Genomic DNA, 24,890 nt, shown 5'->3' with positions numbered 1-24,890 from the left:
GTAGCTGTCTTTACTTATTAACACGTGGACTTTAAAGATATTTCACTCTTAACATTGCACTTAATCTGTCAGGTGAGATGGATAGAATCTGTTTTAGGCAGACTAAGATGATCTGTGGAATGCTAATCACAAAATTCACATGAGTTGGGAAATCCTTTTTTATAAAGGAAAACAGCCATTTTATATGCTGCTCGATATACTGAGTGTCCAAAAGCAGGGGGAAGGATTGCATTTATGTTCTGCATATGTGATCTAATTATATGCAGAGTATGCTTTTTATAGCTGCAACATCTTCTGAAACATTATAAATAGGATCATTTTCCCTTGAAAAAAACAATGCAGTATTTGATTTTATTTTCCAAGTTTTTTTAATTGTATTTTATTAATATTTTTCTTCATGATAGCAAAGATCTTATGCAAATAGAAATGTACACAGACACAAACACATACACACCCCTCCCGAAGCAGATTCAGTAAATGAAGAGCTGCTTCTGGCTTGAGAATTTAAAATGACTATACTAGTAATATGGCAAATTACAGCAGTTGTCTCCCATAACATCCTCCTAGAGAAGCTCAGGCAGTGTGGGTTAGATGAGTGGACAGTGAGGTGGATTGAGAACGGGCTGAAAGGCAGAGCTCAGAGGGTCGTCATCAGTGGCGTGGAGTCTAGTTAGAGGCCTGTGGCTAGTGGCGTCCCCCAGGGCTCAGTACTGGGTCCCATCCTGTTCAACATTTTCATCAATGACCTGGATGAGGGGACAGAGTGTCTCCTCAGCAAGTTTGCTGATGACACCAAGCTAGGAGGAGTGGCTGACACACCAGCGGGCTGTGCTGCCATTCAGAGAGACCCGGACAGGCTGGAGAGCTGGGCAGAGAGGAACCTCCTGAGGTTCAACAAGGGCAAGTGCAGAGTCCTGCACCTGGGGAGAAATAACCCTAGGCACCAGTACAAGCTGGGGGCTGAGCTGCTGGAGAGCAGCTCTGCAGAGAAGGACCTGGAAGTGCTGGTGGATGACAAGTTCACCATGAGCCAGCAATGTGCCCTTGTGGCCAAGAAAGCCAATGGTCTCCTGGGGTGCATTGGGAAGAGTGTTGCCAGCAGGTCGAGGGAGGTGATCCTGCGCCTCTCCTCAGCCCTGCTGAGGCCTCATCTCGAGTACTGTGTCCAGTTCTGGGCTCCCCAGTACAAGAGAGATGTGGAGCTACTGGAGAGAGTCCAGCGTAGGGCTACGAAGATGATCAGAGGGTTGGAGCACCTGCCCTATGAGGAACGGCTGCGAGAGCTGGGCCTCTTCAGCCTGGGGAAGAGAAGACTGAGGGGGGATCTTATCAATGTGTACAAGTACCTGAAGGGAGGGTGTCAGGGGGACGGGGACAAACTCTGTTCAGTTGCCCCGTGTGACAGGACAAGAGGCAGTGGGCAGAAACTGAAGCACAGTTCAGTTCCGCCTGACCGTGAGGGGGAATTTCTTCCCTGTGAGAGTGACAGAGCCCTGGCACGGGTTGCCCAGAGAGGTTGTGGAGTCTCCTTCTCTGGAGATACTCAAGGCCCGCCTGGATGCAACCCTGTCTACCACGCTCTAGGTGACCCTGCTGAGCAGGGAGGTTGGACTAGATGATCTCCAGAGGTCCCTTCCAACCTTACTGATTCTATGATTCTAAGGAGGAGCCACATTACTTACTTTAATGCGGGGCATCAAAATGAAAAGACCTGTGAGAGGTCTATATTCAGATATGAAGAAAAATACCTTCCCCTATTTATTTATTGAATTTCATTAGATTCTACATATTAGTCAAAATCCAGATAGCCAGCTGATAATGCATTATTGAATGCACCAGTACACACACATGTACAATGCACCAGTAGAGACTATAAAATTTCCCTTCGCTAAGCTAAATTTTTGAGTTTAACTTTACTCCCAAGGACACTCGCTACATTTTGAACAGGAAATAAATATCCTGGAACTATCTGCTAACTTTTCAGTTTTGAAAGATAATGTTTGTTCTGAGTGCCTCAAAGTTAGTGCTCTGTGAAATATTTGTTGAAGAGCCCCAGCACTTTGCCTAGTGCTTTGCTCATCACCGTTCAGTCCACTTCACTGCCGGGTAGCGTTCCAGGAGAGCGTTTCGCAGCTGAGCTGTGTGGATTTTGTCTCTAGTCTCTACGGTGCAGGTGACCTGGGAAAAGAATTAGGAACATTTTTAAAGACATGGCAGTGTTCTCAGACAAAGGTCTTTCCAACTAAATCCTAAAATGCATTCTTAAAAGCAAAACGATCAGCCAGCATAAAAAAAACTCTGGTCCTTGCGTTGCCTATCTACACCGGTAAGAAAACTGCTATGATAGAAATGCAGGGGCTCTTCCAGTCCAGCATGATCTGCAGACCTTCCAACAGCCCCACTCCAGTGCCTTCAAAGTTTGAAGGAGATACACTGATCCTGGGCAAATAGTTTTATAGTTTGCTGCTGTCCCTAACAGGCCTCTCTGAAATCATCATTAGTAACTTCTCTTTTCTGTTCCTGGGGGAACATACCCTTTGCTGCTGCTGTCTCACCCATCTTGGACTGTTGGCTCACCAGATTTCTATGTTTCTGGGCAGTCTATGTTCCAGCATCTCCATACTTCAGCTCTTCTATATAAACTCTCCACTCCTCTCCTGTGGATTTATCCTCTACTGCTGTTCCATGCCTGTAATACCCTGGCTGGTTTCAGTCACTTACACAACTTTTACCTGTTTTTTTTCTGATCGTGTTCTTTGCTTGTTGCATTACTTCTCGTTTTCTATTATAGTTGTTGCTAAATCAAACTAAACTAGGGCAAACCTGAACTTGATAGTTTTCCTCTTAGTCTTTACTAAAGCCTATTGTCATGCCAGCCATGCAAGACAAGAACTTCAATGCCCTTTTTCCAGTTCTTTTTGATATAGCTTTTCTACATACTCGCATCTCTGCTGCAGCCTTCTAAAATCTGGTCTCTCCTGTGATGTGAGATAAATGTACCCAAGTCTGCCAAAGGCGAGGCACCAATGTGGTGCCACATAATGGAAATTACAGTTCAAAAATTTAGACCACTAGCTTCAGTCCTCTCTGCTCCTGCTGGAACTACCACTGATGTTGAAAGTGCCACGTGGAAAAAAGGCCTCACAAAAACATGGAAATCCAGGGAGGAAAGGATCCAAGATGAGTCAGGGCACAGCAGCAGGGAACCTATTGCAACAGCCATATCTACAGAGAACAGAGAGGAAAAACTAGCCACGATAACTTTAAGGTGGATTACTAGAGACAGATGCCATGTATGATGCTCCTATCAGAACTGCATCCTTTGAAGGAAACACCAAGGCAAAAAAAAAATATTTTAGTCTTAAATTTTATGTTTAGGAGGACATTTCTAAATCAGAACTTTGTAAATTCGTATTTCCTGGAATGAGCTTAAAATGACAACAAACCTTTAACCAAACCTACTGAATGAGAGGATATAACTCTAACTCCAAGTCATTCTAAAAAACTGTGAGCTGATTCTAACTCACTAAGATTTCTTAAATATTCATCATGAAATAAGCCACATTTCTGATCTGTTTTTATAATTTGTTGTGCCTTATTCTGAACACAGTTCTATTCTTTTTAAAATCTTTGGAACGCAAATTAGGTGCCAATTTCTTGCTTCTCTGAAAAAGTCGGGTTTTGTCACAAGAAAAGGACAGTCGCAGACGACAGAATTGCTTAATAACGAGGGAAGAGGAGAGAACGCAGCAATTGGGAAAGGTATCTAAAGGCACCAAAGCACCCGTTATCCATTCTATGCTTAGTATAAAATCCTCAAAGCTTTGCAATCATATTTTCAAGGGTACAGAGTTTGAAACTAAAAAAAAAAAAAAAAAAAAAAAAAAAAAGAACAAACCCTTTTTTTTGCTTCCGCAGCAATCGTGCCTGTGTTGTCCCGAGCAGATTGATCGCTGCATGTGGAACTAGTCTGAACTTGCTATTGGCAATATTTGACAGCGAGCAGTTGCTCTGCCCTGGGAGCAAGTATGAGGAAGAAATCCGATTTATAGAGCTAACTATCGTCCTTTCTGCCCATGATTGAAGCCAGACAGCTTGCAAACATTTTGGGCTAATACCGTTTTTCTGTTCTGTGTGTGCACAGTGTCCACCACCCACGCGGTGCTGGCCGTGAATACGGTACGGTGTGGTATAAATGAAATGACAACAGCAACAAAACAGCTCTCGAAATTCACCCGATCCTTTACGCTTGCCTTAGAAAGTAAGAGAGGACATTTCCTCGCAAGAGCAGCGAAGAGAGAATCAGTCTACGTTTTGTAACGGCTTTTCCAAAAGCCAAGGAAGGCGCAGGAGCAAAGCGTGGGGATGTGGTTTCTTGCTCAGAGTACTGCTCGCTGTGGCAGGTAATCCAAAGGTTGCTTCTGGCTTGTTTTTTATAGCAGGCCAGCAAATTATGAAAGACGAAAGAGTCTTTGCTGAATATTCCTGCCTCGTGGGTTTTATTTAGTAACTAGAAAAGATAACTAGAAATAACTGAAGGAGAGGGACAAAGGCTAAAAAAAGACTGTGGAAAAGATCAAACAAAAGTTATTACTCTGTGCACCACCAACATAATCTGGATATGTCTAAATTAAATTATTCATAGGAATTAATTAGTTCTATTTCAAAGAGAGGAAAGTTCGTATCTTCACAAACGGAGGAGATTTAATACGTCCTGTGCTGTGTGATTTGGGCAACAGAACCAATCCCAGCTCTCCTTTATCTGAAAGGCTCACATTCGGGCACTTTGCTTTTTAAGTCCTATTTTTCTAGATATTCAAAATCAAATTTGTGTGCCTCTCAGCTCCCTCTTGCCTACTCCCTTGCTGTAGGCTATCTGTGCAGATGAACACATCAGGTGAACCTGAAAAGTTGCTGCTAGAGAGCAGAGGAAACAAGAGTAGCACTGTTCGCTCAAAACATTTACAGTCTTCTGCACTTTTCCAGGCTCAGTGTAGAGATAGGTACTAACCAGCTGGCACTACTCCTTATGTCCCGTTTATTCCTGTCACATCCATTGAACTTTTGTATCCCACTTCTCTAATCTGTGGGGATTCAAAAAACTACTGTTGTGGTACACCGTGCTCAACAAAAATACAGGTTGGTTTGCAGGCATATCACTGGAGTTAGAAAAGACAACTTTGATTCTTTTATTTATATTTACTGTATCATATGTTTATATTTGAGTCCCTATTTTTATTTACACATTAGTTTCAGTTTGATAAATGAAGCAAGGCTTTCTATTGAAAAGATCGACAGCTGGGGAATCTTCTAAATCACTCAGTAAATACTCACTGTAGGTTACTGCACGTTATAGATTATTTGAGGCTCTGGTGCAGGATCAGCAGCCCGGCAGCCCGCGAGGCTGGTGCAATGCAGCACTTGAGAAAGAGCTAGCACCTGCCACCGCTCTCACTTAGTTGTGCAACTTGAGGCCTTATCTTCTGGCAGTCTTGCATTCACGTTGGTGAGCACTAGCACAGACAAGTTATCGCAGTATTACATAATGTAGATAAAAATCAAACAGGCCCACTCACAGCCTCCCCAGACTCCGTTTCTTATTTCTGGATCTGGGGTATGATACTCTATCTAGGTCTGGTGCGGGATGTCATTGCAGAAAGTTACGGAATTCTTTTTCTTTCTTGGAAAAAAATTGCATTATCTGACTTTGCCCTCCAAACGTCTCCATTTTGCAGGTGGGGAACCGAAGCAGGGACACAGCGTTTTGCCCAAGGTCATGCAGGAAACGCGTTGGGAAAGGCAGCGTCCCTCGTGCGGCTGGACAGCCCCGCACTCCTGTGCTTGTTCTTGATGGGCCGGGAGCGCCGAACGTCCCCTGGCGACCGGGGACCCTGGCCCTCAGCCAGCTCCCCTGGTCCTCTACAAAATGCACGTTGGCCCAAAGGGATTTTCTACGGTTGACCAGAACAATTGAATGATCCCGGCCTGACGTGAGGAAACTTTATGCAAAAGGAGAAGGTGATCCAGGAAATGCCGCAGCGCAAGAACACGGCCTGATGTTACTGCAAGGAGAAAGCCACGTTCGGCGTGTGAACTAGAAATTGCTTGCGACGGGGCTGCTTTGCACGCCGGTCTCTCCCGCGGCGCCCCGGGCCCCAGGAGGCTCGTCTGGCGCCCCAGCAGCTCCCCTTTCCCCACCAGGCCGTCTGCGCGGTGGGTTGGGCAGGAAGGAGAAGTCTTCTCTAGGAAGTTGATGAGCTCCAAGACGCTGTCTCGGCAGACCACCTGCCAGCGGCACTGCCTTGGCCGGCTTGGTGACGGAGCCTGCTTTCCACTTTGTTATTAAGTCATTTACTGATTTTGTTCATTGACTTTTCTTCTGAGTCAATAATAATATGAAATGAAAGAGATTTATATAGCTGTAAAGAGGTTTGGAGATGGAAGCAATTTAAGCAAGAATTTTTCCCATGTTGGATCTGAGGGACACTGCTGATAAAGGATAGGGATGGATGTAGCTTCACCCTGCACTTTGGGTAATCCTCAAGGTCTCTATCTCCAGTTGGCTGATGATACTGGCTCATTTTTCCCTTTTCTCTGACCTTTTTTTTTTTTTTTTTTTTTTTTTTTTTTTTTTTTCTAGATATTCTTGGCCATCTGAAAAGCTTCAAGAGCTGTAAACTGTGAAGGGCCTATGAGGTTCAGCTCCAAACAGTGATCTGCTAAGAAAATTATCTATCTATTCCAATATTGGGACTTTGGAAGCTGTTTCCTAACTGCTCATGTAAAAGTGAGTTGGATGTGCTCCTGGTAAAGCTTTTCTTGCTTCCAGAGTGCATTAAGTTACAGTCCTCTGCAGGACAGAAATCCAGTATGAGCCGCAAGGAAAGAGAATGTAGAGGTAGGGACAGGAAGTACCTGAAAGAAACTCTCATGTATTTCCAATAAATGGGACCAGCCGATCCCACCGCACAAGCCACTTCGCTAAGCAGCTGCTGATTCTAATGTAGTTGTATAAACCATTCAAGGAAAAAAGATTTGTTTCCTCTCTCCTTTTTAAAATTATTGTCACTAGTGAAATATTTCAAAAGGTTTTTTTTTTTTTTTTTTTTTCAAAAAAAACAGTTGGAACACAAAGCACCCTTTTAGAAAATGGAACTGGGCTATCGCAAAGATCTTCCCACAGAGTGTTCCCACAGAGCATACACCAGATAAACAACACCGATCCACCAAGGCATTTCACCACAGGAAAAAAACCCCTTCGTTTCCCTGACAGGCAGTGAAGAGAAGCCACGTTTCTCTCACTTCGAAACAAAGGGGTAAATCCATAAGGATGATTAAATACTGAGATGACAATCTTGAAAGGACTGATTTAGTATTTGAAATAAGCCGCTGTGCTTACTGCACTGTTCTGTCTAATGCTTATTCTATACCCATAGTCAAAAGCATGAATTAAATTTGGAGTGGCTACAGCTGTAATGACTTTCTTGTGTTTGCCACCAGTTCAACAGAGGTATACTGTACACACAGTAATCCTGGTTCTTGATCCAGATTTATATGCATGCTTGACTTAATGTGCTGTGATTTACACTGAGCAAAATGATTTAAAGTTCTTTGCAGGCAGGTTTGCTTTAACAGTATGTGCTTAAAATGCTGTGCTGACACAAGGCTTTGGTGACACAAGGCTTTGGTGACACAAGCAACAAAGAAATCAAGCAACCTCCCCCATACAAACATATGAATTAAATTTACTATGAGAATACGCATATTTTATATCTTGGTTTTGAGCAAATTCATTTTGATGCTTAAGGACAAATCTGATATTTTACCCTTTTTGACTACTCTTGTTCTAGTTTTCAAGTAAAAGCTTCACTAACGTCTTCGCTAACAGATACAACCACCTACAAAGTTACTGAGGTCTATAAATCTGGATCACTACTTTGTAGCTCACATCTAATTATCCAATAGCCTCTTATAGACTGGTTAAAAGCCATCATGCTAGTCCAACATCCAGTTAAATTATTCAAGGACACAAAGTCCTCCCTTTAACCCTCTTGCAGCACAGCTCGGTCTCAGACTGCTGAAGCGGAGAGTCAGTGAAAATAGACTGTATTTAAAATGTAGGTAGTAGGACATGACACTTTTTAAATTCAGAGACTCTCTGCTACAGATTTTGATAAAACTGCCTAATGGCAAAGGTTGCAATAGCAGTGGAAAACTGTTCCAACATTGTCAATCAAAAGACTAAGAGAGTAGATTTAGTTTACTTTACTTCGTAGTATAAATAAAAATTACAAGCCTTATTTCATAAAATCACACTGAAACTCTTTAGAAGAGTTACAGGGTTTGTAGAACCCAGCTTTCTGCTTAAAGGTTTATCAAAGTTAAATTAGTTATTTATGAATCTGAAGGATTTGCCTATTGATTTCAGTGTCCTGTTACCTTCAAGCAACTAAACGAATATACGGGGCTATCTTCATGGCACACTGGAGAATGAAGCATATTTAGTCCTAGACACTTCAGAGGAGCATTAACAGCGTGCTTAGAAGGATGTTCATGAACCTCACTGCAGTCCTTTGCTACAGTAATCTTTAATCTAATCTATTCTTTATTACTGCAAATGAAAATGCTGAGTAGGTCCTTGCATCCAGGTGAATTCATACCCAGTACAGGAATCAATACAGAGCTCCTGCAGCTGTGGAGTTTAGTGGATTTACTTCATATTTAAATACCAATATAGAACAACTTGCTTATTTATCAGTCTTATTGTAGGAATTCCAGTTGTGAGTCAGTTTGCCAAAGGTCCCAAGTTTGACCCTTTCATAACACTACCACCTGAGATTTCACAAATTTGGTCGGATTAGGCTTAAACGATAGTAGCGTGAAACCAGTGGCACCACACCTTGGCAAAACCAGTTGGAGTAAGAGATACATTACAAAACAAATGATCCTTTAAGAGATGACATTAGCTGGTAATGTTTCCTCACCGTTATTGTATCAAATACTCAGCACAGGAATACTGACCTTGCTCTGCGCTGTTTACGGACAGGTACAACACTAAGGCCCTGGTTAAAAATGAGGATTCCTTAAAAGTAAGGGTATTATCCACATCAATTTAAGGCAATTTGATCTTGGATAATTACAGCTAGCCTACATGGCTAGCTTTTCCAGTTCTGAACGGATGTTGTAGCTCGCTCATCACTTCCGGCACAAAACTATTCGCATGATGGTTTGCAGTGTTAACAGCTAGAGTATTTCACTGCCTCTGTTGCAATAGCAGGTAAAACAGGTCCTGTATCATTTTTATGCCTGTTGAGTGTTTGGTGAGGCAAGATGATGTCCAGCACAGAAGACATTGCTGATTATTTATCACACTGCTCTCAGAATCACTGTGCACACTGTGAACCGTATCCACTGTTGGACTCCATCAAAATTTGACGTATAGAGATACGGGAAAATGAAGAAACACCTGGAGATCAGTACTGCTAGAGGAACTGAAATTACATTTTTTCTTACCTCAACAGTGAAGAGCTCAGATGTCACGAACAAGTGTTCTTGTTTGATATCCAGCACTCTAGATGAAATAAAGAATAAATCAGAGGTCACGGCAAGCTTTGTCACTGTAAAATCATTTCAGTGTTTGGACAGTAGCCATCTCTGCTGTTTTCTGTATTAGATACTTCCTCAAAGATGCAAAGATGTTTGCACATTGAAATAAAAAAGAAGAGGAAAAAGGGTTTTCTGAAATATGAATTAGAATACTGCAAGAAAAAATACATGGACTAATTTAGTTACTTAGAGACTTTCCTTCAGATGACATTTAGAAACATGTCCAGATCTCCAATAATCTTTGTGCTACTCTGTGACTGTACAGCCTTACCTCGCTTCCTCCCGAGCCAGAATCTCCAGCAGCTTTGCAATGTCTGCGGGGCAGCCGGAGAGCACAAGGGAAAACCTGCACACTCTGTTTTCAAGGGTCAGGGCACGAGCTACGCACTGTTGCAGCAGACGTAATTCCAAGTTCCCACTGCATATAACAATTGCCACTCTGAACGGAGAGAGGAAATAGGGTTTTTGATTAGCACGAGTCATTGCAAAGTCAGTGCAAAGGAGTCATCAGTCACCGACACTGTATTTCAGTATTGGCTTAGCAGCTCCTGGGATTGCCCTTTGGTAAGTGCATATTACGCTTCAGAGCAGCTCCTGGCTCTCAGTATCCATCGCAGGAGCAAAGCGGGACCCCGGCAGCTGGATGTGTTACACTGAAACTGTTTTTTTCTCCACTGTACATTTGCTGGGGTTTTTAAACATTCTGTTTAAATGTTAATGTTTTAAACATTAAACAAATTCTAAAAATTTGACAGCATTTTTCCCCAGAAAGGAAATTCTGAGTTTCAGCTTCTTAACAGTTAGATAAGAAGCATGTTCAATACTTCCTATAACCATTAATTAAATCCATCTCAACCTTAGAAAGTGAATACAGAAATGGCTGAAGAGCGAAATAAAAGTCACGCGGTTAGTCCATGATGTCTTTCTCTACAGAAGCAAACCTGACCTCTTTGAACTCAACCCTGTACATTTTGCCATTTTTTTTAGCTGCACTGAATTGAAGTTTGCTGCTGCCTTGGCGGTACTTTACCAACCTGTGCTGGAAAACGGCTTCGCTCGGTAGTATTTTAGCGTACGACGTTGAGCAATGGAGATTTTCTTTCTTTTTGTTTGCTTGCCTTGAGCCTATGCATGTTTGAACGCGTTCTGGGTTGTGTCCTGAGCCAAGGCTCAATCCGCTTAAGCCCTGAGTACAGGGCTCCTCCGGGTGCAGGAGGGCGCTGACCCACACGTTGGACTCCAGCCCCCAGGGAAATCCCATTGCTTATCTGGCGGGAGTCCCCGGGGCTGGGAGGCAGGCGTCGCTGAGGGACTGCGGACGCGAGCCCCGCTTCTCGGCCGGCTCCCCCGGCCCGGCTCCTTCCCGGGGAGGCACGGTCCTGCTGCCAGTGGGGCCGGTTTCCACGCGGGGACCTGGAGGAAGCAGCGGACTGACGCCAGCGGCGTGCTGCCCTCCCCGGCAGCTCCGAGCGCCTCCGCGCGCAGCGGGCTCACCCCGGCGTTCACGAAGAGGGTCGCGGTTGCCTGGTCTCTAGGCTGACGTTTGCCTTGCTCCACGTGACGTCTGGAGCTGCGAATGGTCTCTTCAGCCTGAGGTGAGCGCCACTGATGAGCCCACTGCCGGCTCAAGGGCAAGAACCGACCCGTCACTCTGCAGCGAGCACTCTCCCACCCCTCCCTTTCCCAGGACACGTGCAGTTAGGTCTGTGATTTCACCTCCCTTTCCAAGGGCAAAAGCACCCTGCCAAGCTCCTTATTTGCAGTAGCTGCCTCACCTTTTACCCTTCAACTCTGGCAGCTTCCCAGCAATCAGAGCCGCAAGCCCGATGGCCCCCTCTGCATCCACGGTGGCTCGCTCATACTCCAGCAGTCTCAGCATTGAGACGAGGATGTCTTCCTCTCTAAGGGCAAAAGAATTGTGTCAAAACAAAACAAAACAGCTAGCAAAAGCCAAAAACAATACATTTGGGTATTAAGGGATTCCTCCATCCTCCCGGTCATGCAACGACCCCCTTGCTGCACTATGCAAAGCTGTGGGCTGGGGATGAGTGTGCATCTCAGGCATGCTATTAACTGAAAGACAGGACAGCATCTTGTACTAGAAGCATGTTTCCAGTTGAATTCCAGGGGGTATTCTGCCAACTGGGCCTATCAGTGAAGATTCAGGAGAGTTTTTCCGAAGGCTGCTGTCAAATGCTGTAGAATGCAACAGGAACATCAGTTTACTCGGAGCAGGTGAATGGGGAATGAGGGAGTCATAGAATCGGTAAGGTCGGACAGGACCTCTGGAGATCGTCTAGTCCAGCCTCCAATATTAGCAGTGGGTGAAATGTTTGCTCATATACTTCTTCCAGCCAAAGGGTGAGCTATGTGGGACTGGGCTCACTGCCTGCAGGGCCCCGTCCAGGAGCGAGGGGCACAGTGCCCACCCGGCCCTCAGAGCATGCACCACGGCCCAGCTGCTCCTCACTATATGGGGAGAGGAAGACCATACCCTGCTACAGCTTGTCTTTCATACCCAGCAACCTTCATGCAATATTATTCATTGCACTGTTTTTCTTCACCTACCTCACCGCAACAACTTTATCTACAAGTTTCCCAGTCAGCTGCAAAGAATTGCTGCCAAAGCAAGGTCCACTCACATCTGCAGATTTCAAAATACAAAAGAAAGAAGCTGGCTGCTCTAGACACTTTCAGCATTTTTTAGAGTCCTGACGTTGTTTTGTGCCCTTAATAGAATGAGTGCAGCACATTGCTATTATGCAATCTTATTGTATAATAAGTTACATTGTGTTGTATAATATTGTATTGCACAATAAGTTATTTGATTTTTGTGTGACAAAAATGAGTTTGGTAACACAAGACCAAAGATCTCCCAGAAAGAATTTGCCATGTTAGGCCCCATTAGGAAAATCTGGATTCTGTACCTGCACAATCTCACTGAGTGAGGTCCTGCATACATGAGTGCTTTTCGATGTACAGTGAGGCCTGAATTAGAGAATAAGAACTAGAAGTTACTAGTTCTCTCAGCTGCAGCAGGACAGCCAGCAAAGGGGAGTAGAGAGAGGCAGGAATTACTGAGAGAGTTAAGAAGTTGTTTGTCTATAAAACTTCAATTTAATTCAAAATTTCAAGAGATTTGAACATCAGGTAAACAGAATATTCTTAATTTGCTTAACAGCTGAGTTTTTCTGAACAAATGAAACAAAATCAACCAAACCATGTTTATAAACGCTGTTGTTCTAACAACAGTTTTCCAAGTCTAAATATTTAAGCATCAGATTTTCCCGCCTGTGCAGAAACTAGTGTTTCATATGGAGCCTCCCCATTGACACCAGTTGTTCAGACACTACTTGTGAACACAGCAGTCAGACAAACACCCTCTTATTTCCAAGTATTGGCCTGAACATTTCACATGCACTGGAAATAGTACTGGGGGGGAACAGTGTTGGGGAAGGGGGAACAGGTCAGAAGCTGCTCTTACAGCATGAGTTAAATTCTGATTCCTCAATGCTAGATTTCATTCAAATGTATTTGAACTGAATTAACTCAAAAAGAATATGATCAGTTCGGATAAATCAGTTACAGTTTTATTTTACCTCCAGAAGGATAATCCATTCTATTACCTCCATAAAAGTGGTGACTGCTGCGAGCCTGCTCTTCAGGTGGGTGGCCAGCCTTTAACGACTGTTGTAACACAGGGAAACTTTCAGATTCAACCCCCTGAGGAAGGGAAGTGGTGTCAGGTTTATTTTATTGATCAAGTTATAGCAGAAGCACCAGAGTGGAGAGCAAAAAAGCTGCACAGCGTTTCCCGTTAGAACTAACACTAAGCCCATCTGAAACTCACTAATATTCGAAATGTGCACTACCCACGTACACACCATATAGCTTCAGCTTCAAAAGGGATGAGGAACCTTCTTAATAAATTTCAACAGAAATTTCATAGTAAATTAAAAACAAGTACAAAACGTAAAAAGATTTTCATCTCTGTAAGCCTTTAATTGTTCAATAGTACAAAAGAAGTAGAAGGTGATGCTGAGGAATGTAATCTAGCTGCTGTCTACCAGATGACAGCTAGGAGTAAATGGGTGGGGGAAAAAAAAAAAAAAAAAAAGGATATTTTTTTCCAAAGATTTTTTTTTTCCAAAATAATTATGCTGTCATTAAACTTATCTTATGATTTCTTTAGGGTTAACATTTCCCAATAAGAAATTCATCTAAAACACAGAACTGGATTTGATCTGTTTTGGAAGAGTGTTCCTATATACATATATCTATATATATATGTATATAGGAACACTCTTCCAAAACACACACACACATATATACATATACATATATATATAAAATATATATATGTATAATCCAGCCAATAGCCACGAGACAGCAGGCTTCCCAAGCGCTCCGATACACCTCTCCTGGGCAAAGACCATGGCCATGGAGGGCCCCTGCCCAGCGCGCGCTCAGGCTCTGCCTGTGTCTCACCAGAGGCCAGTGCCTTTTGGAAAACTTGGCAGTAGGAGGCGAAAGCTGTCGAAAAACAACACCTCAGAGGCGAAGGGAAACTTACAATCACAGAAACGTGTGGGTTGAGATGCTTGAGTGCCGCGGCCGACGCCGCCAGCAAGCCGCAGTGCCCTCCTGCAGGGAAAATCACTGCATCCAGCTTTGGCACCTGCTCGTAAATCTCCAGTCCCACAGTTCCCAGCCCGGACAGATAGACAGCACTGTCTTCCCTGCGGGAAGGAAAGACACGGCTCAGCAGAGTTCACATCGGTCAATGCAGCAATAATTCAGACCGCTACTTTCAAGATGTGCTTCAGCAGAACAGCTATATGTGAGCGTAAAGCACCAGCACAATTAGGCCAGGAGACAAAACAACAGGTCGCTGCCGTCAAACAGACCATCCCACGCTTTGGTTCTGATTCTTTCCAAAGTAGTGCAGAACCAAATTGCAAACATGACTTGATGCCAGAGCAAAAATCCTATGAAAAAGGAAGGCACAAAATCCTTCGGTTACAAGCAAGTCAGCAAGCATTTCAAGATACCTGACTTGGCAATCATCTGGGCTTGACAGGACAGCGAGTTTTCATGCAGGAGGGGGCGCTGGGATTAAAGCGGAAATCAGTAATCAACGAGAATTCAGGGCCCATCTGGCCCGGATCGGGCCAGCAGCCCAAACAGCCAGCAGGCTGAGAGCACGCATCCTTGCTGTTGCTCCTATCATTTAATGCATGTAAATGCACCCATGCATGTACAGATCTAAAAAGGACAAAAGTCCTTCTTCTATTGCCATTACTTCCTCAAGCTTTGTGAATTTTAAATGTTGTAGTCAAAACAAAAAAGCAGAGACTGGAAAGATCTTCTCTCTTTATTTACAAGTGGAATTTAGTGTTCCTGATAAAAAGGAATTTTCATTAAATTTAAGCCCTGGGTTCACCCTCGTAGATACCAAACAGAGTAGCGCAGAGTTAAGTCTTTCCACAGTGCACGGCCAATGTCTGATACCTTCACATTACTTTGGAAGACCTCACGGAAGGATAAGAGAAGCATTTAGTCTGCCAAAATACTTACTGGTAAAACACTTTAAGGCACAAGCAATTTAATAAGCAGAATAGGGACAAACAGTAAAAAAAGATCGTAGAAAAGTCCACTGTATAGTCAGTCAAACGGTTGACTTGTATCTATTTCTAAAAGCTGTTTTGGATTTTATTTAGAAGTGAGCAAAGATGTAAATGTAGAATGATATAAGAATGAAAAATATATGACCTCTGGGTGCCCATACATTCTGCTTTGATTAGTCTTCAGCCTTTTATAATAAAGTGAGATATTTTATTTGCACTATTTACCAGTTACTTTTGCTTGGTAAAAGCAAACATCTCTCTTTCACTATCATTTGCCATTAAAGAAAATGTAAGGAATGAGGGAAGAAGAAAGCAGGAAGAAGGAGGAATGAAGTCTGTATATTTAAACTAGCGTTTCCGAGTCGGAGTGAGAAAGCTCGCCAGTTGCTTTCTAAATCAGTAACCGATCAGCAATCGAAGATGGGTCTCGAGTCCCCCGTCTCCAGTCGAAGTTTGACGTGACATAGCTGCTTAGGTTCGGTTCTCCTAATTTAAGGTACCAGCTGGGCAGGTTTGCGACTAATCGGATCACGTGTGAGTAAGGGACAGGTCTGATCAGAGTTTGGGTACGGGGTTACCCAAGAAAAGTCCGGGCACTCAGGGGAGGGAGCACCGAGACCGACACACCCAACTGCAGGACACGACACGCTCCGGGTGAGCCAGGAGTCAGTCACGGAGTGTCTTCTTCAGAAACGAGAGAATGAACTGTTGGGTGAGGAAATCCAGAGATGCCATGAAACCACCTTTTTCTATCTGAACAACATTGGCACCAGTGCGATTAACAGATAAGCTTCAGCTCTGGGATTTCATCCGTGCTAGCTTGCAACAGGACAGAGATTTGAATCCTTCCAATTGTTTTGATCTTTCACTTCTTACTTTTTTTTCCCCTTGTATCCATTGAGTAATTAATACAAGAACAACCCCAAAACACTGCAGGTTTATTGCCTGGGAATACCTCTGATGTTTGGAAAAGCATTACTGTGATTTTTCCACCCACTAAGGATCAAAGCATTGAAGATTTTAGGCAAGCTACAAACAGGCCAGGCCATGATTCCAAACAAAATGAAATAAAATAAAATACATTTTCATTTCAGAAGTTCCCTTCTAAAGCACAGGTCAAATCAGATCAAAGTGTGGTGCATACACACATGCCAGAAGACTGGCTGTACACATACACAAACCTCTCTCTGAGAAGCCTCTCCCAATCTATACCTGAGCAATCATGTTTCAGGCATCTTGTTAAGAAAAGGTTCGCACATGTGATAGTGCTCTCCTCTGCCCTGAACGTGAAGAACTGTGTCTGAAGACAGGTTTTAATCAAACACAGCAATGGACTGAACATCTTTTTTCTTTTTTTTTTTTTTTTTTTTTTTTTTTTTTTTTGTAGCCTGGACTTTAGTAAATCAGAGTGCTTTGTCCCTGGAGTTTATGAACCTAGGAAATCTGCCTTCTGTAAAATAAAGATTTTTTGGGGGAAGCAAGGGAAGATTAAACATGGAATTACAGTAAGGTAATGCAGCTCTAATGCGTAAATGTGGTAGGTGATGAAACACAAGCTGGCTCTCAACACACCTGTTCAAAACCAGCTCATGGCTATTTTGAAAACACAAGGTTATGGAAAGCTGTCTGGGAGTCTAAAGGTGTTTAAAATTCAGTGGTAAAACCAAGCATAGTGCGTAAAAGGGCACTTGGAAAGCAGAGCAGTTCTAAATATTTTTGCCTGTCTTTTCTTGTTCTAAACATCTTTCTATTAGATCCAGCTTACTCAATGATCTCAGGCAGTTCACAAGCTTTAATTTGTAGTCATCCTTAGCTGCTTTAAACACATGACTGAAGTCACCTCTTAATCACCTTCTTTCAAGCTGGAATCCCAGTTTTGTCAGTCATGCCAGATACGTGAAAACCTTTACAACGTTAATCGTTCCTTGCCTTACATTACGTCACTGAACTCTGTGCATTAAAGGTTAACTTTTAACTACCCTGCTCCAAACAGAGAGACCAAAAATGAATGCTAGCCTAAAAGCACGCTGACGAGGTTTCGCGAAGAGCTAACGTGGTGCGCAGGATCGCACCAGCCCGCATCATTCCCAGTCGGGACATTTGTCTAATCGGGGGGAGGGGGAGGGTGGGGAGGGTGTTTCATTTTGGTTTCCATCCCAAACTCTTACAGAGAGGTTCATGATTCGGACCTGAAAACATACAACTGTGCATACTCCAAGTTAGAGGAAGCTTTTGATGACCTTGGATCAAATCTTAACTTTGTGACAACTCAGCGAAGTAACTGTTTCTGCAGAGCTGTGCAGTTTTCTAATCTAACCTAATCTTTCTAATCAGTCTAACTTCCCACTTACTCTTCAAGGTAGAGATAGCTGTTCTCCTGCGCCAACCTTCTTGCATGTGTCTGGGAATCCTTGGCTGTGGTGCCGTAGGAGATGACCATGGCACCGTACTCACGGCACATTTTCACTCTGGCAGGGGAAGTGCTGGTTGATACGATGACAAACGCTGGAATACGGAGCTCTGAGGCATGGTAAGCGACAGCCATGGAGAAGTTACTGTCCGAAGCCACGATCACCCCCTTTCTTTGCTGATCCTACAAAACAGGTTTACTTATTGTACGTTACGTAGTGTCACAAACTGGTCCCACATCATCACGGATCATTCCGGTGTTCTGATCTCCTCCTACTACACTTTTAGCCTTCTTTTCCTGTACAACCTGACCGTATCGTGATATTATGATTTAGTATATGCATAGCTTCGTGATCTTAGGACCTACACACAGAGCTAAGACAGTATAAATTCAATTTCTGTTCCTTTACTTCTCTGGGTTCAATTCTTGTTCTTCTGGAATTAGTTGCAAAATTCCAGCTAATTCCAAAAGAAACAGTGTCTGGTCCTTCTTCCCTGACTGTAGGAAATAATTTCATTTCAGGGTTCCTTGTAATAGAAGGAATTATTATTTATTACTCATATTATTGCAAAAGTGCAGGAATAACCAATGTTTCTGAACTGTGTATCATGCCAACTATAGTTATTACTATTGCAGACACTCAGCAATCTCCTATAACAAATGAAGAAGAAGATAGTCATGTAATGATATTGAAATTCATTACAAAATCCATCAGTGATCTAGATTCATCTCATCATTATTGTGACTTGATTTCATCATCACTTCAACATGTCAGAACCATAATACATATAAAATTACATTCATCCAAATGTCACAGAAAAATAACGAAGTTTACATTTTACCAACCCCTCTTTCAAATATTTTTTAAGCATGTCACCAAAAAAATCCAGCAGATTTCTTAAGCATAGATAAAGAAGTAAAATATTTTACATTCAGGTATTTGTAGACTTAGGTACTTAGCACAGTGGTTAAAAGTGAAGGAATACAGGAAATCTATGGACATTATAGGTAAGATTAGCTTTACTTCTGCTCAACTCTGAAGCAGAAGAGATCTCTCTCTTTTTGTACGTAAACATTTTGTCATACCTGAGGCAACGATGTCAGAAGATAGAGAACGCCTCGCTCCTTCACAGATCCTGTGTACTGGAGGAACTCTTTCTTTAGGTAGATGTCTACTCCATACTGCTTTGACATCCTGGAATACTGGAGTATAGAAATATTATTGCCGTGATGTATTTAAAATGCAAAAACATTCCTGCACACCCCATCAGCTCATTAGTTAGACAAGCATACGGCTGCTATGAGCTCCACAGAATATATGACCCATATCTTCGGAAATATGTGACAGCATGCTACGACCTTCCAGTTCCTGTGGTTTACAGAAGCCATTTTCAAACCTGCAGTAGTGAAATATGTGCCCCATGTCATTATGCATTCTGAAAATAACACTAGTTTTGATCTTAGCAATCAAAATTAGATATAAAAATAAGCATTTTCAATTATTTCAGAAACCACTCTATGGTCTGATATTTTAGCACTTGCCAGAACTGGAAAGTGAATAGCCCAGAAACAAGGTTATCTCCCAATAGATGCAAAAGCAGTTAAAAATTCTTTTTTTAAAATCTCACTTTGTCACACGATTCTGCTTGTGTTTCAGCCACTGGTTTGCTGCTGTCTATTGTCCATTTTGCACCTTAAGGCTGGTATAACATTAGCAAAACCATTTCTCATTTGAAGACTAATGGAAATAACAAGAAATATTTCCCAGGATTTCGAACGTAAGCAGCAGCTGTTTGAAAATGTTTAGCGTTTAGAACAGAAAGGATCCCTGAGCCGAGAGGATTGGCAAGCAGAGCACATGTGATGCAATGTCCAAATGCATGAATTTTCTGCCCGTGACAAACCTTTATCATTTCTTACAGTACAACAGTCACCACAAACATTGTCGTATTCGTTTCCTACTACCATACTATCTGAAACATGAGTTTTAAACAAAACCTCTTACGAACTAGAGACACAGCAACCTTATGGACCGGGAACCCAACTTCCTTTGGCTACAAATGGGAGTGGAGACTCGTGGAGTTAGGGAACCAAGCCTCTGTTTACGACAAGTCGCAAAAAGAGATAGATTAAAAGATGGCATGGCAAGATGCTTTAAATATTTCTCTCAAAAAGTATGCAAGGGTCATACAAATACTTGTGAAATACAAATATACAATTAAACTAAATACTTCAAATGAATATTTCCAGGCATTTTAGTGGACTTACAAACATTTATTAACTTCACCTATAGGTGGGGCCAGATTCTCTAGGTTGTTTCTGAAAATCCAGCGAGCACAGGAGCATAGATTTTCACTTACTGTGAAAATCTGGCTGCAGAACTGAAAGCGTGGAAAGTTCTTAGAAAACTAATAGGATAACGGTTTCTATCCTAAACAGCCTAAACTGTGAAGAATACCTAAGCAAAAATAGAACAAGGCCACTGGAAAATAAGTACTATTTTACTCATCCTTGGTATTAGTTTTGTCATATTTGCTTTTGTAGAGTATCTGGGATTCTATAGTGGACAACGACAAATTGCTTTAAGGAGACTAATCCTGTGACTTTGTGAAGGTACTAAGGCTCCTACATTTAAAAATATTCCTCTTGACGTCACTCTTTACCATAGAAATGGTGTACTTCAGGTAGTTCTTTTTTTTAGTTTTGACACTTAATAATTTAACTCTTTACGTTATCCTTTTCTGCTTCAAGTAATTCCTTTTACTGAGGCTTTTTCATCTGGCCTAAATTTAGCAATTGCTCCTAAGAGTAGCAGGAGAGGAGGTGTTGGTGCTATCTTCAGCCGCACCGACCTGACGTGCGACCTTGTAAGACTCGGTGAACCTCCCTGTAACTTTCTCCTTTTGTCACCTTGATCCTGTCTAGGCACTGCAGGTACCTCGTCTAACGTACAGCACAACACAGTGCAGTCTCCACGTGGCATCCGTAAAGCTAGCACAAAACAACATTTAAAGCCACTACTTTGGCAGCCAAAGCAAGTGTTTGATTTAATGCTAAAATCCTTGTTTTCCTATAGCCACGGCCTCTGCCGGCTCTGTTACCATCACTCGTTGTGCCATGTCTCGGCTTCAGGCGTGCTCCTGCACAGCGATCCAGCAGGGCGCTTCACCCGTGGTCTTACCTGAAGATTAGGAATCAAATTGCGAACTGCAAAAATTCATTCAATAACTGAAAGTTCTTTTTAGTCACGCTTGCTTTTTTATCCAAACAGGCTTATCTGAAAGAGGGTCTTACTTCTCACTTATGTGGAGGTAAAATAAAAATTATCTATGTTTTCTTGGGTATCACATTGTGCTTTAAATATTTTCCTTTAGAATCAACGCACAAAACATACTAATGACTTCCACATGAATATTACTTTGAATAACAGTAGCCACAGGCTATTTTCACACTAAAACAAATGAGGAGATAGTTTTTCCACTAGCACAATCATCCTAAGAGCTTATTTCACAAAAGGAGGCTAAAGAAAGTTAGCTTGTTTAGCTTGGCACAGTGAAAGCAAAAAAGGGATGAAACTGTGCAGCATTAATCTGTCAGGGACACTCAAGAGGAAAGAGTTGTTTAAGCTAAGGGGCAATGCTGCCTAAAAACAAATGGTGTGAACTGTCCAGAGAGAATTTAACTACTCATAAGCAGCATGACCAGTTTATGAAAATTTTCATGTTATGTGGATATCTGCAGGAGAGGAAGAGGGACTCCAAGATGCAGTCTCACCTCTTCCCAAATTAGGATGTGTTGGTTGGTTCAGTTTCAGAGCAGCAGCAATACTTTGTGAGCAAGCAGAAGGCTTGTGGGATTGGTCTGAGATACAGATGCTACTAATTTTGAACTGTTGGCCTGATCCTTCTGAGCGAGAGGATCAGAGAGGATCCTGAGAGAGGAGGGTGCGAGCGAGGTCCTGCAATGACCCACCTGGCCAAGGCGCCCACAGTTTCGCACTGCCCAGCTCACAGAGGCAGTATCCTACAGGTCCTCGGCAGACGTGCACATGGCCGTGAGCTGTAGGGAAGGGCTGATCGAGGCTATCGGGGGTCCAAAGCTAGCTCAGTCTGCTTTGCAAATCAAGCCTCCCTCTCCCTGCCACCGAGCTGCCTTCATAAAGCAGTATTACACCCAACTAACAAGTATGATTAGAGTTACCAACTGCCAAAAAAAGAGCAGTGCTCACAGTCCCCAGCTCGCAAGCTGCAATATAAATGCGCATCTTCTCTTCCTGGGATAGTCTCTCCATGCAAACAAAACACAAACACTTCTGTCTAGGGCACTGTGTGTGCTCGCAGGCATAACACAGCCAGTGGACTTTGGTGACAAGAGATGCAAAGCGCGATGAGAGGGCCAGTCGGGTGTGCTCCCTCTTTCCTCCCTTCACCACCCATGCTGCACACAGGTTTGTGCACTCCCACACTGCCTCCTCGAGCAAGCTGACTTTCCCGCTCTGGAAGGAAAGCCAGTACGGCTGGCAGGATCGTTTACGCTTAGGCACTCCAAACAAGTACTATGAATGCATAAGGCATCGAATTTGACTGCCTGCACTACAGCCAACACTATCCAGCAAGCTTTTTGTGCCGTCTTACAGCCCCAGACATGCTCACACGGTGCCCTGTGTCATAACGCAGTATTATGCTAAAAAAAACCCCACAGCTAGCCTTATTTTGGGAACGCTGAACTGATAAACCACCAAAACAAACCACAGTGTCTCTAGGCCAGCGGGCACCATCTGGGAACCTGGGCAATGGCTGTGCGTTGCTGACCCAGCCAATCTGCTCCGGCGGGGATTAGTCCCAAGTAGTGTGGACACAAGGCAACTTCACCAAGTGGCTCAGACACCAAGGTCCTCTCCCTGTGCAGGCCAGAAAGAAAATCTGCAGTCAGGGAGGCTAATGGGACCCTCCAGGGTCAGGGACAGAGATGGACCCCTCGAAAGAGTGCTTCTCAGGCTGCGGCTCTGTACCCGGTCTGGCAACGACTCCCTTCACCCTCTGCAGGGAAAAGAGGAGATTAGCCAGGGAGTGCCCGCAAGAGGCTTCACGAAGAGCTCCCAGCAGCAGAGATACACCATGAATTAAATAACTTAAGGCACTGTACTTCTCTATCAAATACTTGCACATTTACAGTAGGGGTGTCTCAGTCACGTGTATATACTTTGAAGTCCTTGTTTTCTCAAAAAGACACTCAGTCGCAGAACGTATCCCACCTTGCATGCTTTGCCAGCTAGGAGAGACGGTCTGCTATGTTCAAAATACGTGGACTGGTTTCCAAATGAGACACTCCCACAAGACTGCTTACCCCAGCACCGATGGCCTGTGGGTTTCAGCACACATGCCTTGTAGCAAGTGTACATAATACCACAGTGCATTAAGTCTATGGCTAATGTCATTTATCCTTTGTTTACAGGTCACTGCAATACTTGAGGATTTACATTAGTGGAACAGATAAGAAGAAAATGATTATTGACAGATGACGACAACTAATATGAACGTCAGTCATCTTATGCAGACATAGCTACTCCAACTAACACATACTCCTTGGTCATTTCTAATTAACTTTTATTAAAAAAAAAAGGGGGGGGGGAAAGATTTAGAGAATGACAATCTATAAAATTCCCTACCATGCAGGGCGTCTTCTGAACACCGCACTGGATTTTGAAAGCTGCTGCACTAATGTCTTCAAATCGAATCAGCTTGTTAAAGCTTGACGAGTTGGTCCTGCTGCTTGACTGCAGGTTTCGCGAAAGGGCATCCCCAAGCAACTCCTCATTACGGCTCACTATCTTCATTTCCCAGGTCTTCACGTCCCCGTTCAGATAGTCCTCCTCACCAAAATCTTTCAGTCTCTCAGGGTTGATAGAGGGTGGCCGCTGACCAATAGGCCACCAATGACCATTCCTTATAGGCCCATCCTTACAGCAGCGAAGATCACAGTGAGTTGGGGCATCTTGTTTCTTTATTTTATTGTCATTCCTAAAAACAAATTAAAAAAATTGTTAGGAATGCCTGGATGATTAAAGCCCTGACATTTAGCATTCGAGAAGGATGCCCAGCTCAGCTGCTCTTTCGCAAGTCTCCTTTATGTAGACTAAATTATTGATGTCATATTACCTATCTTGAAGCAGTTTGAAAGCTGCTGTAGCCAGCCAGCTGTTAGGAAAGCTGCAGACAACGTGGCATGTGGACAAACTGAAAAACTGTCACAACCAAGCAAATAAGAAAGTGGCAGAGCTGTCTGTGCAGCTAGGCCTTCCAGAGCGTCAGCCTCAATCAGTGACCGCCCCAGTTCTCTGTGGGTGCTGCAAAGAATTTGAAATATCCAGCACTGTTCGCTGTATGCAATTCTGTGTTTTTCAAAAAAGGCAAATAGCTGCTGAAGACCATTCCCTGATGTTATTCATAGCAGTAACAAGTGGATTTACACTGTATACAAGACACCTGCTTTTCCACTCTCACGTGCTTACAAAGCATACTCTTGGCAGCCGTCACCTGTCTTGTGACAGGAAGAAAATGATTATGATATGGGATAATAATTATATCCTGCTATAAAGCTAAAGAACTAGGGCTCCTAATCCGTGATAAAACACTTCATGTTTGTAGATAATACAAGACTGTGATGCCACATAATCCTCCTTCCCCGAGGAACTTTGCACAGACTTTCCTTTGCTACAAACATTTGCTGGTTTTCTACCAATTTTCAGAGAATATACTCAGAAAAATCTCATGCTATAAATATAGCACTTTGCTGAAAATAATACAATTCCTTCATAGTTACTTTAGACTGTCCTACTCCGTGGTCCACAGTGAAACAAATAAGATATGCTTCAGGAGTCCATACAGCATAAGATGCCATAGTGTAGGTTTTTGCAGCTCTCCTAACAAATAAAGCAAAACTTCTAGGAATTCTTGGAATTTAGAGAGTGACTTGTGGAGGGAAAGAAGCATTAAGCAGAAGATCACTGATTTGGAAAAGAGCTGAAACCAACCCTGGTCTGCGGCGGAGCTACACAGATGTTATAAGCCTCTCTGCACAAAGGGCTCAGTGTTACTTGGAACAAACTGTCTTCTGAAAAAAATATACGTATTAAATTATGTCAGAGATTTCAACACCATTATCAACAGAAACCTAAGCTTTCTTGTCATTTACCATTTTCACAATATAATCTGGATTTAAGCTATGCAGTTATTCATTAGCTGGGG

The 24,890-nt window shown here is 43.0% G+C and overlaps 1 protein-coding gene across 2 annotated transcripts in view; it reads right to left on the bottom strand.

Moving 5' to 3' along the window:
* Positions 1–344: 344 nt before the first annotated feature.
* The window catches only part of LOC134142533 (L-threonine ammonia-lyase-like), a 31,482-nt gene continuing 6,936 nt past the window's right edge, over positions 345–24,890 (bottom strand). For both annotated transcript variants that reach the window (XM_062579682.1, XM_062579681.1), the window contains exons 3-12: positions 23,312–23,663; positions 18,730–18,846; positions 17,585–17,826; positions 14,180–14,345; positions 13,233–13,329; positions 12,175–12,250; positions 11,382–11,507; positions 9,878–10,045; positions 9,514–9,571; positions 345–2,178 (exon numbers count right to left, since the gene is read on the bottom strand). In XM_062579682.1, coding sequence (XP_062435666.1) covers positions 2,080–2,178; positions 9,514–9,571; positions 9,878–10,045; positions 11,382–11,507; positions 12,175–12,250; positions 13,233–13,329; positions 14,180–14,345; positions 17,585–17,826; positions 18,730–18,846; positions 23,312–23,663 — 1,501 coding nt within the window. In that variant the 3' untranslated portion in view covers positions 345–2,079. The remainder of the gene's footprint in view (positions 2,179–9,513; positions 9,572–9,877; positions 10,046–11,381; positions 11,508–12,174; positions 12,251–13,232; positions 13,330–14,179; positions 14,346–17,584; positions 17,827–18,729; positions 18,847–23,311; positions 23,664–24,890) is intronic.

The sequence above is a fragment of the Rhea pennata genome, chromosome 7 (genome assembly GCF_028389875.1).
Source record: "Rhea pennata isolate bPtePen1 chromosome 7, bPtePen1.pri, whole genome shotgun sequence".
Classification (NCBI taxonomy): domain Eukaryota; kingdom Metazoa; phylum Chordata; class Aves; order Rheiformes; family Rheidae; genus Rhea; species Rhea pennata.
Note: the sequence above shows the minus strand (reverse complement) of the source record. Positions and strands in the feature narration are given on the sequence as shown.